Raw genomic sequence first — 15350 nt, 5'->3', positions numbered from 1 at the left:
AAAAAAAAAAAAAAAAAAAAAAAAAAAAAAAAAAAAAAAGAAGGTTTCTGAAGGCATGGGACAGAAAGTCACTGGTGCAGGGGAGGCAGGGAGAGCACAGAGCAGGTCAGGTGTCCTAAAGGAGGCAGTGTTTGTGTTGTTGCTTGAAAGTGGGGATGGAAAAGATGTGAAGCAGTTTACATATATTAAAAAAAAAAAAAAAAAAGAAAGAAAGAAAGTGGGGATGGTCTGCACTGCCTGGGCAAAGGGAAGGTTTGTGCTCAGGGCATGAAGAGTGTCGTACAAAGGCTGAAGCCCAGGGCAGTAGAGAAAATAAACCATTCAAAAGGAGCCTATAAAGAAAAATGAGAGAGAAAAAGAAGTGAAGCTGGACAGGGAAAGACATGCTGCCCGGCAGAGGTTAAAGGGGTTCCCACCTCAAGCTGGCAGTTCTCAAACCTTGTCCACAGTATAACCCTATGTTTTGATGGCAGCCTACTCAAGAGCAAGATGGGGACTTGTAAGGGACGCCCAGGGCTTTTCCCACAGTTGTCCTCCCCGACTTCTTCAGAACTGGATTCCATAGGACACAAGAGAACACACTTAAGTCATGGGAAGCCAGCCAAGTGTTTAGGGCAGGGATTGGGAGCAGCTATTGGCTCAGGGTCCAGGTAGGGGTGAGGGAGCAAAAAAGAGTATATTCCTTGCATTTAGGGGGTTGGGGGCATATTTTAATAAGGCAGCTGGATGAGTCCCATGGAGAAACCCATTGACAACTGGGAAAAGCATCCAACTGTGAGACATGGCCTGTTTCCCCAACTATCTGAAGAGGAGATAGAATTATGTTCCCGGAGTACATCAAACGGAAGCCTACACTCCTGTCTACGCTCTGGGCTGTGGCTGAAGGAGGCTACATGGGCAGTAGGCACATATCTCAAGACCTTAGCGGCCTGCACAGCCTGGACTCCACCATCAGTTCCATGTCCTCCTCCCATTCTACCTGCAAGTGCCCCTTGACATGTGCTGGGGGGTCAGTTCTAAGTCACTGGCTTTGGCCTCAGGAGCAAGTGAGGGGATAGGGTAGGTGAGCCTAGCTTTCCCTGAGCTGGAGCCACTGTCTGCCCTGGCTTAGGCCTCAAGGCATTGGGGCCCTAGTGAGGAAGGGCTGAGGGGAGATGTGGGGTGCCAGACTATCAGCCTGCTGGCTCCATCTCTAGATAACAGTGAGGATTCAAGAGCGCAAGACTGAAACCCCCGCCTTCCCTCCTTTCCAGACTGCTTTGTGTCCCTGCCTGCCTTATGTTGGCCCCAAGCATCAGACGGACGCCTGAGGGCACTGGGCCCTCCTTCTCTGTGTCTGCCCTCCGAGGAAGGCAAGGAAAAGTGCCACAATGTGACAAGCCAGGCACATTCCATGGGCTCCTCAAATGCATCCTATAAAATAATGCATTTAGTCCCATTTCTCAGCCTTAGAAGCCAACGCTGAGTGAGGTGAAGTCATCTGCCCAAGGTCACATCTTGGTGAGAGGCAGATTCTGGGATGTGAATCTGGTGTGGCTCCAACATCAGGGCTCAACGTCTAGGACCCAATCAAGCCAGTGTCTGTAGGCTTCAGGCCCCGCCTGCCAGTCCACTTGGCTTGGACCTTTTCCCCAGCAGAGTCAAGCCACACGTTTTTCTGGGCAGAAAGTTGTCCCCAAGGATGGCTTCTGCTCACGGCCCCAGCTTCCCCGACACTGTCACTTCCCAACACAGTACTCTCTTCCAGTGCAACATCCACAAGCTTGCCAAGGCCCTTCCTCAGGAATGGGCCTGAGGCCAGGAGGGTGAGACCATCAGGAATGCCAGGACTGGCTGAGGTGTGGGGGGCGACAAACTGCTCCAGGATCAGGGCAGCCGCCCTGAGATGCTGCTGAAGACAGCAAGAGCCAAAGGGCACACGGAGGAAGAGAGAAGGGGCAATACTGGTGAGGACCATAGCAGGCAAAGGTCTGTAAACATGGGAAGCACAGGAAGTGGGGAGCCTCACCCTGGTTGCACACCCACTTTGCCTTCCCCACCCGGGTTCCTTCTGGATCAGCCTTCTCAAAGAAAGCCACGGGCAGTTCAGGGTCCATGCAGCTGGGGCTGGGCACAGGGCAGGACCCTGGGGCGCTGGGAACTGCAGCATGACCCTCTGCCAAATGAGTCCTCCAGCCAAAGTGCAGGGCAACACTCAGGCTGGGTATGACTCTAGCAATACAGGCTCCCCAAAGGCAGGGATCTAACCTACTGTCTCCACTTGGCCACTATCATGGGACCTCGGGCAGGCCACACCTTCTGTTGGTCATGCTGGTGTCTGAATGTCCATTCTCTCTGGAGAATTCAGACACCAGCATGCACATCCCACTTGGCTAAGAGTAAAGACGCTGTCACTTGGCATTGGCCTGGGACTCAGAAGAGCCAGCTTGTCACAGGGAAAGGAGCTGCCCAAGGTCCTACTGCAGGACACTCTCCTGGAACTCAGCTCTCCAGCTCCCGCAGAGAATGCTGCCCATCAGACCATACTGCGAGGCCCTTGGAAGTGCCAGGGCAGCAGGGGGCAGTCTGGTGGAATGAGCTGGCCTGGTTTGCCATGCTCCTTAGGACTCACCCTGATGTAGGCTCACACCATCAGCACTCACCAACCTAGAGATTTCCTGTCGCTGTTGACAGGAAGGCTGGATCTTCAGGGCTCCTGGTGACCATGAGTCTGCATAGACCAGGGCTGTGGTGGAGGCCAGAACCCTGTGCCCCATCTCTCGGCTTCTCATTGAAGTCATCCCTGAGCTGACGGGCAGATGAGCTTCCTGTGCTCCGAGCCAGGCTTAGCCAGGGAAGTATGTGTGCATGCACCCAGGGCAGGGGAGGACTGATCAACCCCTGGGAATGAGGTGCTCTACGCCAGGCCCCATGGTATCCAAGGCCAGGAGTGAGCACTCATGTGCCTTCCTCCATGCTGCACTCCCACACCTCTTCCAAGCCAGCCCAGCTGGGGCAGAAGGAAACTCTCACCCCAGCACTACCTGAGAGTAAGGGGTCAGGGGACCTGCAAGTCATGGAACAAAACATTAGGTCACCATTTGTTAGTCTTTCAGTACTTTACTGGCTATATCCCCCGACACCCCCACAGTAATTTCACCAACACAGAGCAACTGCCCTCGGCCACCCTGATGTGATGGAGCCAGACAGAGAACTTGGGTCTACCCAGGTGTGGTAGGAATGCCCTAGAAATGCAGAACATGGGGAAATCACAGAACCATGGGAAATGCCATAAGCACCTGGGTTCTGGAAAGTGCCATCCACCTCCCTCTGGTCAGGCTGGGGGCACTGACAAGGCATCCACAGGGAAGCTATGCTATGGCCCAGACCTCTGGATATGCAGGAACCGGGGCCTGAGGAGACAGTAGCAAGGGGCTGGTTACTGCCTGGGCCCTGGGGAGCACGGAGTGGGAACAGCACTCTCTCCCCACAGCCAGGGCTGAGGATGGCCCCAGTGGAAAGACTAGCGTGCTACAGGGCTAAAGGAGGGTGGGACCTCACCTCCCACAGAAGTCCTTGCGCACAGCCACAAGATTAAGGTACAGCTCAGGCTGGCTCTGAAGCCAGCTGCTGACAAGCTCCGGGTGCCTCGGGTCCACTTCCAAGAAGATACTCCTGCATGGGGGAGAAATGGGTGGGCTCAGCAGGACAGGGCTGGGACCTGACATTCTGGGCGGCTTGGGCTGGCGAGGTGAGGGTCCTGTGCTCACTTCTGCTAGGGCCTGCCCAGTACACACTAGGAGCAGAGGCGGCTGCTTGGGGCAGACCTAGGAGACCCATCCTATTCATACCCACAGTCCTTCAGGAGCCGGGGTGCCAGGGCCAGGATGTGGGTAATGACGTCCATGCCCTCTTCCCCACCGTCCAGGGCTACAGGGTCTTCATAGCTGAAAGGGAAAGCAGTGGGAGGTGACAGCCTGAGGGAAGGGTATTCGAAATGCATGGAGGGTGTTGGCAGAGTTTCCACGAATGGGGCCCCATGGAACTTATACTCTGGGCTGAAGGGCAAGTCTGAGGACCCAGAGAAGGTGGCCCCCAAATTAGTGGCAGTTCCTCTTCCCTTCCTCCCATGGGCAGCACCAGGTGTGCTTACTGAGTCCCATTGGCTGGTGGCCCCTCCTGACAGGCTGACTCATGTCAGGGCATGAGTGCCTTCCCATAGGCTGCTCCTCTTCTTGATCTAGGAGATCTAGAGCTATCCCTGACAACTCCTGTGGGCCCAGAAAGGGAGAACCAACACCCCAACCCCATCCCACATGACTGCTGCCCCATCCAGGACTCCGGAGCTGTCCCTGGTTCTCAGCCCCTGTGTAAGGGGAGGATGGCCTGGTGCAAAGCCAAGTTTAGTCCCAGCTTTCCCACTAAGCCCCCATGTGACCCTAGACAAGACACCTTCCCTCACTGGGCCTGTCTTCTATAAAATGACATGCCCATCTACTGAGTGCCCCCTATGGGCCCTGCACTGTGTCTGATGCTTTCAAGTCACCACTGAGTCCTCCCATAGCCCTGCAGAGCACTACCTCTCTTTTATCAGAGGCAGGAAACAGGCCCAGAGGTTCAGTGGCTATCCAGTAGTCTTAAGTAGGAAGGTAGAAGTGGAATCTAGGTAGGATTGTGGGCTCTGGAGTGCATCCACTGCGCCTTTTTCAGCACCAGCCCCCCCTGTCCCTCCAGATGGTATGGTCCTTGAGGGCAGACCAATCCCATTAGGCCTTCTCAGGCCTTGCCTCCCTGGCCCACCCTGTTTAGCACCTGCCTGTGGATCTCGGGGGCCAGCTGCTCCATGTCCTGGTGGAAGACGTAGGGAGGGTTGCTGACGACCAGGTCCACAGGGCCCCAGGGCAGGTGTGTCCAGCTCCCTTCTGTGGCCAAAGAAGAAAACATAGTAGGGACTAATCCATTGGGAGGTAAAGGATAGTAGCTCCACCTGCCACCATGTCCCTCTCATCAAGCCACACCTTGGGCCTGCCTGTAGATCTGATAAGTCAAACTTGCAAATCACTGCCCAGGGTCCCTGGCTGACAGCCTAGTGGGGAATGTGCGTGCTTTAACATGGCAGCCCTTCATTTTAAGACCTAAAGGGTCCTTGCCAAAAATCCTTGTTATGCAAGACTCCATTCAAGACTTCCAGGGCGTCCTCCCCGATTGCTTAGGCAGGAAAGAGCCTTTCTCTTCTGTAGCGCCACTAGTCTTATAGCCAACATGGACTGAGAGTACATGGAGGGCAGGTCTGGCCTCATCAGCCAATTCCTGATGGTTCTGACTATCGGTTTCACTCTGTGCCAGGTGCTATACCAAGTATATCATACTCCATGGAGGGGGCACATGAGGCTCAAGGATCCCATGGGTAAGGTGATGGAGCCAGAACTGGAGTTGGAGGTCTGCAAACATTATGAAGGCTATGGCTGAGCTGGACACTCTAAAGGCGATGGCTGAGCTGTGCAGTGCCAAGACAGGTGGGGAAGAAGGGCACTCAAGTATTTGATCCTAAAGGCATTATTTTAAGCTTTTGCTTATCTGTTGCCAACAAGCAAGCCCTTAACTCACTAGTTATGATGAATTCATAAGTTGTCTGTGGCTGGTCCCTATGAGTCCAGTCAACCTAGGAGACTGTCCTCAGCAAGGCCTAGTTTGGGCTGCCACACATGTGCACACACACACTGTGCGTGTGGCTGAGTGGCTTTTGGGGAAGCCCTCCTTCCATCTCTGCAGAGTGCCTCATCCACCCAACAGCACTTATATCTAGGCTCCCACCTCAAGGAGCATGTAGGGGAGGGTACCTGAGGTCATGTCAAGGTGGATGATCCAAATCCTGTCCTGCAACCGAAGCCTGGACAGATGGAGAGAAAGGGGTGAGCACGGGGGCAGACCCCTACCCTTGGCTACAGGAGTGAGGTATTGTGGCCAACCCTTCTTGGACTGGCAAGATGCTCACTGCCCACTACCCATTCAGAATCCTGTGGGACCCATGCCAGGCTACTCCCACTGCTTCCTCCTTCTTGGGAGTAGAAATCAGAGATTGGTTAGATTGAAACCTGAAAAGGAGTCAAGATCAGACCCCAAAGTACAACTCTCCCACCTACCTCTGAGCATTCTCATGGGTCAGAGAGATGGCGGCTTCTCCCTTATCCACAGCAATGACTCGGCTCTGTCCCAAGAACAACCAGAGGGTATGTGGAAGGCAATGCTGGGAGATACTGGGCCTGGGGCACCCTCCTCCAACCCTCCACCAGAAGAGAAGGGAAATACCCAACAGCCTTTTCTTCTTGGCCAAAGTCTAGCCAGACAGATGTGGTAGGAGTTAGAGTCTGTGAACCACACCGGGCTGAGGACAGCCCTGTCCTCCCTCATCTAGCTGCTTCCCCTCAAGTGCTCCTAGCAGAGGGATGTGGGGGAAGCGCTAATGGGAGGGACAGTGAGTGTCAGTCACAGTCTACCCAGAGTGGGTGGAGGGGCTCACCTGGGGGAGCTGGCTCAGCAGGCTGAGGGAAATGGCTCCCGATCCACAGCCCACCTCCAGAATGAGGGGGCTGCCTGGGGATCCCACAGCATGGGACCTCTGGGCCACCTCTTCCAGCACCCACTCAACCAGTTCCTGTGAAGCAGAGGGGACTGGATCAGAGTTGGTGCCAACATGGCTCCTGGGAGTCTTGATACAGAGGCCAAAGCAGTTAGCCCTGTGTGAACATAGGAAGGGGAAGTAGCCAAAGCCAGACAACTTCACGGCAGCTGGGCCATGGCCAAGTCACCCTTGGCCCTCCAGGCCTCAGCTTTCCCATCTATACAACTGAGCCCAGTTGAGGATAGCCCACCTTGTGGGGACATGGTAGGAATTAAATGCACGAATCTGCACCTGTTTCACGGTAAGTGTTCAATAAACCCCAGCTAAACCCTTTACAGACATCCTCCCATTCTGTGCTTACAGAAATGCTAAGAACCAGCCAGCAGTGGTGGCTCATGCCTGTAATCCCAACACTTTGTCAGGCTGAGGTGGGCAGATCACTTGAGGTCAGGAGTTTGAAACCAGCCTGGCCAACATGGTGAAACCCTATCTCTGCTAAAAGTGCGAAAATCTGCTGGGTGTGGTGGTAGGTGCCTGTAGTCCCAGCTACTCAGGGGCTGAGGTGGGAGAATTGCTTGAACCTGGGAGGTAGAGGTTGCAGTAGGCTGGGATCACGCCACCGTACTCCAGCCTGGGAACCAGAGCAACACTCCATCTCAAAAATGAATAAATAAATAAAAGCTAAGAACCGTATCTGATAGTTCCTGGCCACTGCCTCTGGCCTGACCCTGCTCCCAGAGCTTTTCCTGTATAATCTGCTAAATCCTCACAACTGTCCCATGAGGAGACTGAGGCCTAGGGTCAAGGCCCCACCTGAGCCTGGCCTGTGGTTCATGGTGGCAAGCAGCCTCCTCACAGAGCTGAGCTTGAGAGGCCCCCAAGGAGTCTCCTAGCCAAAGGGACAGGAAATTCCCTCCTTTGGAGGGAATGGGCCATGGGGGGACATGGTCCTGACTAAATTCTATACCTGATGAGGGCTGTGGCACACAGGAACGGGTCCACAGGCACGGGTGCAGAGGGAGGTGCCTGACTGCACTGTAACTGCCTTGGCAGCAGGAGGACATTTTCAGACACTGTCACTTTGGAAACAAGAGGGTTTCGAGCCTTGTTCACCAAGCCACTGCCTGCAAGGACTATGCCTGGAAACCAACATAGGGTAGGGGTGAAGGGTGGAGGGCTCCTGCTGTCCAATGGCCGAAATGTTTCTAACCAGCAGTGGAGTTGGACACCTGAGTACCCAGGCGTGGAGCAAGGAAAGGGCAGTTAGCCCCATCTCAAAGGCATCCCTTTGGATGTGGACAGAGGGGCCCCCCAGAGGGTCAGGACTCCTGAGATCCCAATTCTCAGGAAAGACTGGCTCAGGGAACTGGGGACGGTGGGTAGCAAGTGGGTGCTTCCCTGATCTGAAAAGAGGCCCACCTTTTCCAGAAAATCTTCCCTAAGCCTGGGCCAGGCTCTCTCTACCACAGCTTTCCCCACCCTGAGCCTAACGTCTAGGATGGGGTTTGCCTCTCCCACCAGACTCCATAACGGGAAGACCTGAGGCCCAACTCACAGCAGTATGTCCCACACTGGCATGGCTTGGCCCACAGACATACCTCTTGGCTACTTTCTAAGTGCTGGGCAAACTCTCTGTGGCACTACCCTCTGTGTCTCATATCCCCAGGTCTCCCCTACACCCCAATGCCATCAGCCAGGCTCAGTGGAGCAAAGGGCTCCAGATCACTCACACTTCTTTCCATATAAGTTCCCCAGTGCTGGGTTCCAAAAAGCATCTCACCCTTCCAGGTCCCCAACCCCAGCAACAATTTTCATCCACCCAGAGGGTGGCAAGTCCAAGGCAGGCAGAACTTGGCCAACAGGTCCATCCCACCCTGTTCCAAGCCTCTTCTACACCAAACAAGTGATTGCCTGTGGGTGAGGGGGCCCACAGGAGAGGGCATGGATTTACTAGCTCTCACCAGCCCTGTGCCAGGCACTAGTGGAGACCACTAGGGCACCTGTGGCAAGCTGGGCCTGCAGGGTTGGGGCAGGTACAGAGTGAGCAGTGTAGGGCTGTTGACTGAGAGCCTGTGGTCTCAGTGGTGAGGCCACATGCTGAGAGGTTGGCAGGGTGACCAGAACTTGCCAGGTGTGTGAGCCTCTCTTGGTTTCCTGGCCATAGACAGACCTACTCTGGCTGGAGAATGACCCCTCAGCCAGCCACACTGGCCAGCCACCTCATAGAGATACTCACGACCTCAAAGACACACACCACAAACGTGGATGGCCACCTTGGGGAGGGTGAGAAACTGAGAGACTGAGACTCTGCCACCAGTAGTGGCCTCTTGCTTGCCATAATGCTCCAGACCACAGGAGGCTCATCTTGGTTGTCGTGCCCCATCTTGGGGCAGGGGTAAAGAACAGCCTAAGAAGTCCAGAAACTCTCTTCTTTGCCCAGTGAGGAGCCTCCCTCAGCCTGATACCAGTGGCTCTTTTGGGGAGACTGAAAACCAAGCTGGTCACAGGCTCAGGGCACCCCCTCCAGATGAATATGGGAAGAATCAAGAACAGGGTGGGGCCGAGGGGCAGGGGCATGCAGGAAGGAGGTGAGGGGCAGGCAGTTGTCAGCTCTGCCTAGAACTGCTGCCCCAACACGGACTCCATACCCCATCAAGAAGTTGGCCCAAGGCCTCAGCAGAACTGGAGTGCCACGAGTACCCTCTATGGTGGGGCAGCCCCAGAGAGGTGGCATTGCCTCCTTCAAGCCAATCACAGACAAAACACTGAGCCTTCCACACCCTGTACAGCCTCATACCAGGCTGCGTGAGAATGGCTCACACCCCCAGCCCTGAGTTTCCTACTGTATGCACTGCCAGGCCTGGGGCTGAACCACTTTCTCACCCCTAGGGAAAATCCAACTCACTGGGTCACATGCTTCCTGCAAGTTTGCACTTCAGACTCCCCTTCATCAGAAACCATCTCCCACACCCATGCTCACCACTCCCTGCCACAGGCCACGTCCTCTTGACTTCTTGGTAAGGCATCCCCCAATGTGGCTTTACATTGGGGTGAACCTGGTGAGTTCTCAGAAATGTCTGCACAGTGAGGTGAGCACCTGGCCTCTCAACTGTGGCATCTCCCCTCACTTCACCCCTTGCAGTAGAGCTGCTATCTTGGCCCAGACTCACCCAAGAATCAGGGGGCCACATGGGAGCCAAAGTCCACACTTGATACTCAGAACCCTGGCACATATGGCTGGAGCCAGGCCAGCTCTGAAGGAACGCAAAGGTGACCACGCCCTGATCCTGGGCAGCTGAAGACAGCAAATGATCTCACCAGAGATCGCGTTTTTGGGGAGCCACAGGATGGCCTCCCAAAGCCTGTTGGTGGCAGGCCACACCTTGCTCTGGGTCTCCATACTGCATCCTAGGTCATGCCAATTGCAGATGGGGCAGCCCCATGTGAGGGATGGCGCTCTGACCTGGGAGTCAGGAAATCCAAGTGCTGCCCCCATGCTCCCCTCCTTGACAGCCCTGTGATTTCAGCAAGGCCTCAGATTCTCTACTGTCCCCATCCTGACACTGGGCAGTGAAGAAAGGACCTGGCCTCCCAACCACATGATATGGAGGGGAGAGGGGTCAGAGAGTTTCTTGGCTAGGGGACAGAAGCTGGGAAAGTGAAGGAAGGGTTTGGGGCCCCTGGCTGCAGCAGGTGGATGGAAACTAACCTTTCCCAGAAATGTTTGTGTGCCTGGGTCTTTCTAGAAATTCCTTCTCAGAACCTAGTGCCCACTGGCTTGCCCACCAGCTCTCACCCAGCTCTACTCCCTGGTCTGCGCCATCTGGCTCCCAGCTCTGCCACCTAAAGGTCAGAGGGAAGTCCAAGAAGGGCCATAGAAAGCATCTTTTCCGGCCGGGAGTGGTGGCTCACGCCTATAATCCCAGCACTTTGGGAGGCCGAGGCGGGTGGATCACGAGGTCAAGAGATCGAGACCATCCTGGTCAACATGGTGAAACCCCATCTCTACTAAAAAATACAAAACATTAGCTGGGCATGGTGGCACGTGCCTGTAATCCCGGCTGCTCAGGAGGTTGAGGCAGGAGAATTGCCTGAACCCAGGAGGCGGAGGTTGCGGTGAGCCGAGATCGCGCCATTGCATTCCAGCCTGGGTAACAAGAGTGAAACTCTGTCTCAAAAAAAAAGAAAGCATCTTTTCCAGGACCAGTGTGCCTTACCAAGGGATAGCACACTTGTGCCACACATCCCAAGTCCTAGGAATTTGAGGGATGACACAGATTACCAGACCAGTCAGCAGACCTAAGAGGGCCACCAGATTCTCTGGTTTGGAGGTCTAACCCTCTCATCATCTGGGTCCAGAGAGGTCCAGAGGGCAGTGATCTGCCTGAAGTCGCATAGCTGATGCCAGGGTCTCCAGCTGTCTGGCTGGAGCTCTCTCCATTTCCTCCATGCCTCCTGAGAAGCTGCTGGAGGGCACTGGTTCTCTGTGGGTTGGGTGAGCCATGGGCCCACAGGACAGCTCCCAGAGAAATGGCAGGAACAGGTTAAGTACTTGAACAGCACTATTTGAGGCACTCTGGGCCACTGCCAGACCTGGAGGCTGAGGTGATAGCTTGGAACATGAGAATAGTCAAGGGGACCAACAGGAATCCTCTGTCTTCTGGGCTCTGCCAATACAGTCAGCAAGGAGATATATGCCTAGAAAGGCACTGTCCGTGAAGATAGCAGTCATGGGGCCCCAGTGCCCCCTGGAGGAAACCTGGGGCAAGACTGGTGCCCTGAACGCCACCCTCATCTTGATCCTGCTTTGCCCTGGTGGTACACCTACCTCTGTTTCTGGCCGAGGAATAAACACAGGGGGCACCATCTTCAGGCTGAGCCCCTGAAAGTCCCACTCTCCAAGGATGTACTGCACGGGCATCCTGCAGAGGGGGCAGCCGGGTGGTCATCAGTGACAGAGCCAGGACCAACAGGACCATGCCGGGGTTGAGAGACACCACTTGCGGCCAAAGTATCAGGCAAGACCATGTCTCCAACGCCTTGGGACCCCTGGGGCAAAGCCTTCCCTTGTTCCCTTCTTCCTATTTACTACCTGGGCCCCACTCTTGTCACTTCTGTACCCCAACACCTCCCTAGTCCTTGGACAACTCCTCCTCCCTGAACTTGGTGGGGATGGAGGAGGCTGGACTGCCCTCCCCAAACACATTCTTCAGGTCTGATTCATGGGTGCTCACCTCTGTAGTCGACGGCTACTCAGCTCCTGGATATACTGTAGTTGCTGAAAGGTCAAGTGCTGGGTCCGAAGTGCTGGCCTCAGGCTCTGAAACTGTCCCCACAGAGAATGTAAGTGGCTGGCTCACTGGGCCCGGGATCCCCAACCCAGGTGTCTTATGTGGATAATGCCTGCCCGGCACTGGTATGGAGGCCCAACCCTCTCATCATCTGGTCCCAGATAGGGGCAGCATCCTGCCCAAGGTTAAACAGCTAATACCAGGCCTCCAGGTGTCTATCCCTAAACACTTAGGCAGAGATTTATTCATTCATCCAATAAACTGTTACAGTGTGTGACAGGCACTAAGATGTTCCTCCAGAAAAATCCTATCAGTTTCAGCTAAGCACTCTTAGTGGGCAGAAAACTTGGATATCTCTTCCCTGAGGTCCTCCCTCCTCCCTCTTCCTGCCCTCTTGACAACACTGAACTTAACTGTTTTGGCTCCAAGGACATGAGCCACGATGTACTCACTGGATTCCCGGGCCTCAGGGACACCTTTCTTCTCAAAGACCCTTGTCCAGTGGTTGACCAGTTCTGTGGCACTGGATAACCCAGCCAGAGGTGGATGGGGTTGCCATGAGCTGAAGGCCCAGCCCCGGATACCTCCCCTCCTCCCTGGGCCAGACAGGAGGGGCCATAGCATTCGGCCCCAAAGCTCCATGTCTCAGAAAAAGGTTCTCCAGAGTGCTTCCAGGTTCCCAATTCTGCCTAATGATGTCGGCTGCTGAGGTGGGTGCTGAGAGTGGTTCCTGGCCCCAGCTGGGTAGAGATGAAAAGGTTACAAGCTCTGGTGCCCCAAAATGGCACTGGTCCTCATATGTAGTTGGTTGCCACCCTGGGAATGAGAGGAACCAGGAAAGCAGATGAGCCTTGTATGACAACCCCCTTCCACCAACACACTGCCTGAGAATAGGTGTGCTCTTGCTCTGTCACCACCTTGACTCCATTTAGAGCCTCACACACTTGTTTGATCATTCTTGTCTTGACCACTTATGTTTTCTTCACATTTTTTTTTTTTTGAGACGGAGTCTCACTCTATCACCCAGGCTGGAGGGCAGTGGTGCGATCGGCTCACTGCAACCTCTGCCACCCAGGTTCAAGCAATTCTCCTGCCTCAGCCCCCCAAGTAGCTGGGATTACAGGCACCTGCCACCATGCCCAGCTAATTTTTGTATTTTTAGTAGAGACAGGGTTTTACCATCTTGGCCAGGCTGATCTGAACTTCTGACCTCATGATCCACCTGCCTCAGAAAGTGCTGGGATTACAGGCATGAACCATTGCGCCTGGCCGTTTTCTTCACATTTTTAGCTGGAGTGAGCTGAGCCCATAGCTCAGTCTCTGCTAATTTAAATGGGCTGGTGGTAGGTTAGGGCACATATTTGGGCATAGGACTGATCTGTGTCTAACTTAGCATGTATGAGCTTGAGCAAGTCATTATTTCTGAATTTCACTTTCTTAATCCATAAGATGGGGAGAAATCACACCAAACCCATGGCAAACAATGCATTAGTCTATGAATATCAAAGGCTTGGGAGGCAGCTCAACATACAGCAGGGACCGGATGTTACATGATCTTAACTGATGTTACAAGGGGCAGATGATTGCCTTGATTGTGAGTTTTGCGTCTGACGTCTTGCATGTACTGTCATCCATCTGTATGCTGACACTTTCCTTCTAATTTAACCCATAATCCAGGACATCAGTGTAAACTGCCAACTAAAAAATTTACAATTTTATATTTAAAGATGTCACAAGCAAGTTTAACTGAAGGTTTAAAAATCAGTGGTCCCTCTCGGTGGCTGACGCCTGTAATCCCAGGATTTTAGGAGGCTGAGGCGGGTGGATCACAAGGTGAGGAGTTCAAGACCAGCCTGGCCAAGATGGTGAAACCCCGTCTCTACTAAAATCACAAAAATTAGCCGAGCATGGTAGCAGGCGCGTGTAATCCCAGCTACTCAGGAGGCTGAGGCAGAGAATTGCTTGAACCCGGGAGGCGAGGTTGCAGTGAGCCGAGATCGCGCCATTGCACTCCAGCCTAGGCGACAGAGCAAGGCTCTGTCTCACCACCACCACCAACAACAAAAAAACCATTGATCCCCTTTACTATCCCTTGGATAAAAGTCCAAACTAGCGTCTATTGAGCTACTGAGCACCAGCTAAGTGCCACATCTTCAGATACAAGTAGGATCTGAGAAGGGAAGCGACTTGCCCTATGTCACTCAGGTAGAAACCGTCCCAGGCAGGATACGAATCTGAGTCCACCGAACTTCAGAAGTGGCTCTGTGCACCAGCGCGCCATCCCAGGAGCCAAAGCCCGAAGTCAGGGGCTAAACTCCCTCCCAGCCACGCACCGCATCGTTAACGACCCAGACGAGGTCTCCTCCCTCCAACCCTGTTTCTCCATCTGCACTATGGAGAACGGAACTGGCCAGGTCTCCAGTCTGTTGCTGTTGAAACACCCGGTTCCGATTCCCAATTCCCGTTCATACCTGCCTGAGAGGCCACCCCACCCGCCCACCTGCGGGAGAAGATGCCCGGGACTCGACGCTCGGATGTGCGTGACCTGCCGCGCGCTCCGCCGCGCGCTCCGCCCCGCTTCCGGAGCCTGCGCATTTAAGAAAAGGCTCGGGCGGACGCCGTAGCCCACCTTCAGGGTTCCCATCGTGGATGGGTTCCTCCCAGAAGACAGACCCTTGCGGATGGGAGAGGAGGCTGTGAATTCCACGCCCTCTACGCCCGCAGGCCCACAGGCAGGAAGTGCGAAGATGTGGGTGCGGTTGACCCCTGGGGGCCCGGACCTGCTGGTCTTCCTTAAAGTCACAGCAGGGATATGGTTCCAGTCCAATGGGATTTGCTCCGAGCTGCCTTTTAGGGACCGGGCCCGGGCGGTGTGCGGGCGGAGCCCAGTAGCCAGCCAAAACGGAGACGTGTCACCAGGGGGCCCAGGAGTTCGAAGGCGGGGACCAGATGTCCGGGGGCGTGGTCGGCGGCGCGGTGGAGCTGTGCGTGGGCGGGTTCCAGTGTTGAAGGCGGGTCCAACTTTTGGGTCCGGTCCCATTGTCGTGACCCTACGGAGGGCAGTGGCCCGAGCCCACCAGGCGGGGCCGGGTGGCGACCAGAACCTGGGGGCCGCTCTTTTCCCTCCCGCTCCGGTTTAGGATTTGGAGCAGGAAGCCAGAGAGCTGGGTTCGAATTCTGACTCTATTGGCAACTCATCAGAAGACTGTCCAGGTGTTGGGACCCCTCTTGACCTCAGTTGCGCCTTCTGTAAAATTCATGGCAGCGTCTCGCAAAGTGTGTCTTATCAACATCCCCCCCCCCCGAATTTACTTTTAATAAAAAACTTTTAAAAAAAACTTTTTTTTTTTTTTTTTGAGACGAAGTTTCACTCTTGTTGCCCAGGCTGAAATGCAATGGCACAATCTGTGCTCACTGCAGCCTCCGCCTCCGGGTTCAAGCGATTCTCCTGCCTCAGC

At 54.6% G+C, this 15350-nt stretch overlaps 1 protein-coding gene across 12 annotated transcripts in view; it reads right to left on the bottom strand.

The window, feature by feature from the left end:
* Positions 1–15246, bottom strand: part of HEMK1 (HemK methyltransferase family member 1) — a 38072-nt gene extending 22826 nt beyond the window's left edge. For 3 of the 12 annotated variants that reach the window (XR_004272427.1, XR_004272426.1, XR_004272425.1), the window contains exons 1-10: positions 12307–12952; positions 11836–11927; positions 11430–11523; positions 6500–6634; positions 6123–6187; positions 5820–5869; positions 4796–4901; positions 3831–3926; positions 3541–3654; positions 3279–3392 (exon numbers count right to left, since the gene is read on the bottom strand). Coding sequence is in view for 8 of the 12 variants with exons in the window: in XM_032289988.1 (XP_032145879.1) it covers positions 3356–3392; positions 3541–3654; positions 3831–3926; positions 4796–4901; positions 5820–5869; positions 6123–6187; positions 6500–6634; positions 11430–11523; positions 11836–11927; positions 12307–12534 (1017 nt within the window). In the remaining 4 variants the exon portion in view is untranslated. Of the gene's footprint in view, positions 1–229; positions 333–3079; positions 3393–3540; positions 3655–3830; positions 3927–4795; positions 4902–5819; positions 5870–6122; positions 6188–6499; positions 6635–11429; positions 11524–11835; positions 11928–12306; positions 12956–14363 lie in introns of those variants that run through there. The other 9 variants (XM_032289987.1, XM_032289990.1, XM_032289989.1 and 6 more) reach the window with 7 other exon arrangements.
* Between the last annotated feature and the right edge of the window lie 104 nt (positions 15247–15350).

The sequence above is a fragment of the Sapajus apella genome, unplaced genomic scaffold, assembly GCF_009761245.1.
Source record: "Sapajus apella isolate SASKATOON/1434 unplaced genomic scaffold, GSC_monkey_1.0 scaffold23, whole genome shotgun sequence".
NCBI classification, from domain to species: domain Eukaryota; kingdom Metazoa; phylum Chordata; class Mammalia; order Primates; family Cebidae; genus Sapajus; species Sapajus apella.
The sequence above is the reverse complement of the archived record's forward strand: the minus strand, read 5'-3'. Positions and strand labels throughout refer to the sequence as shown.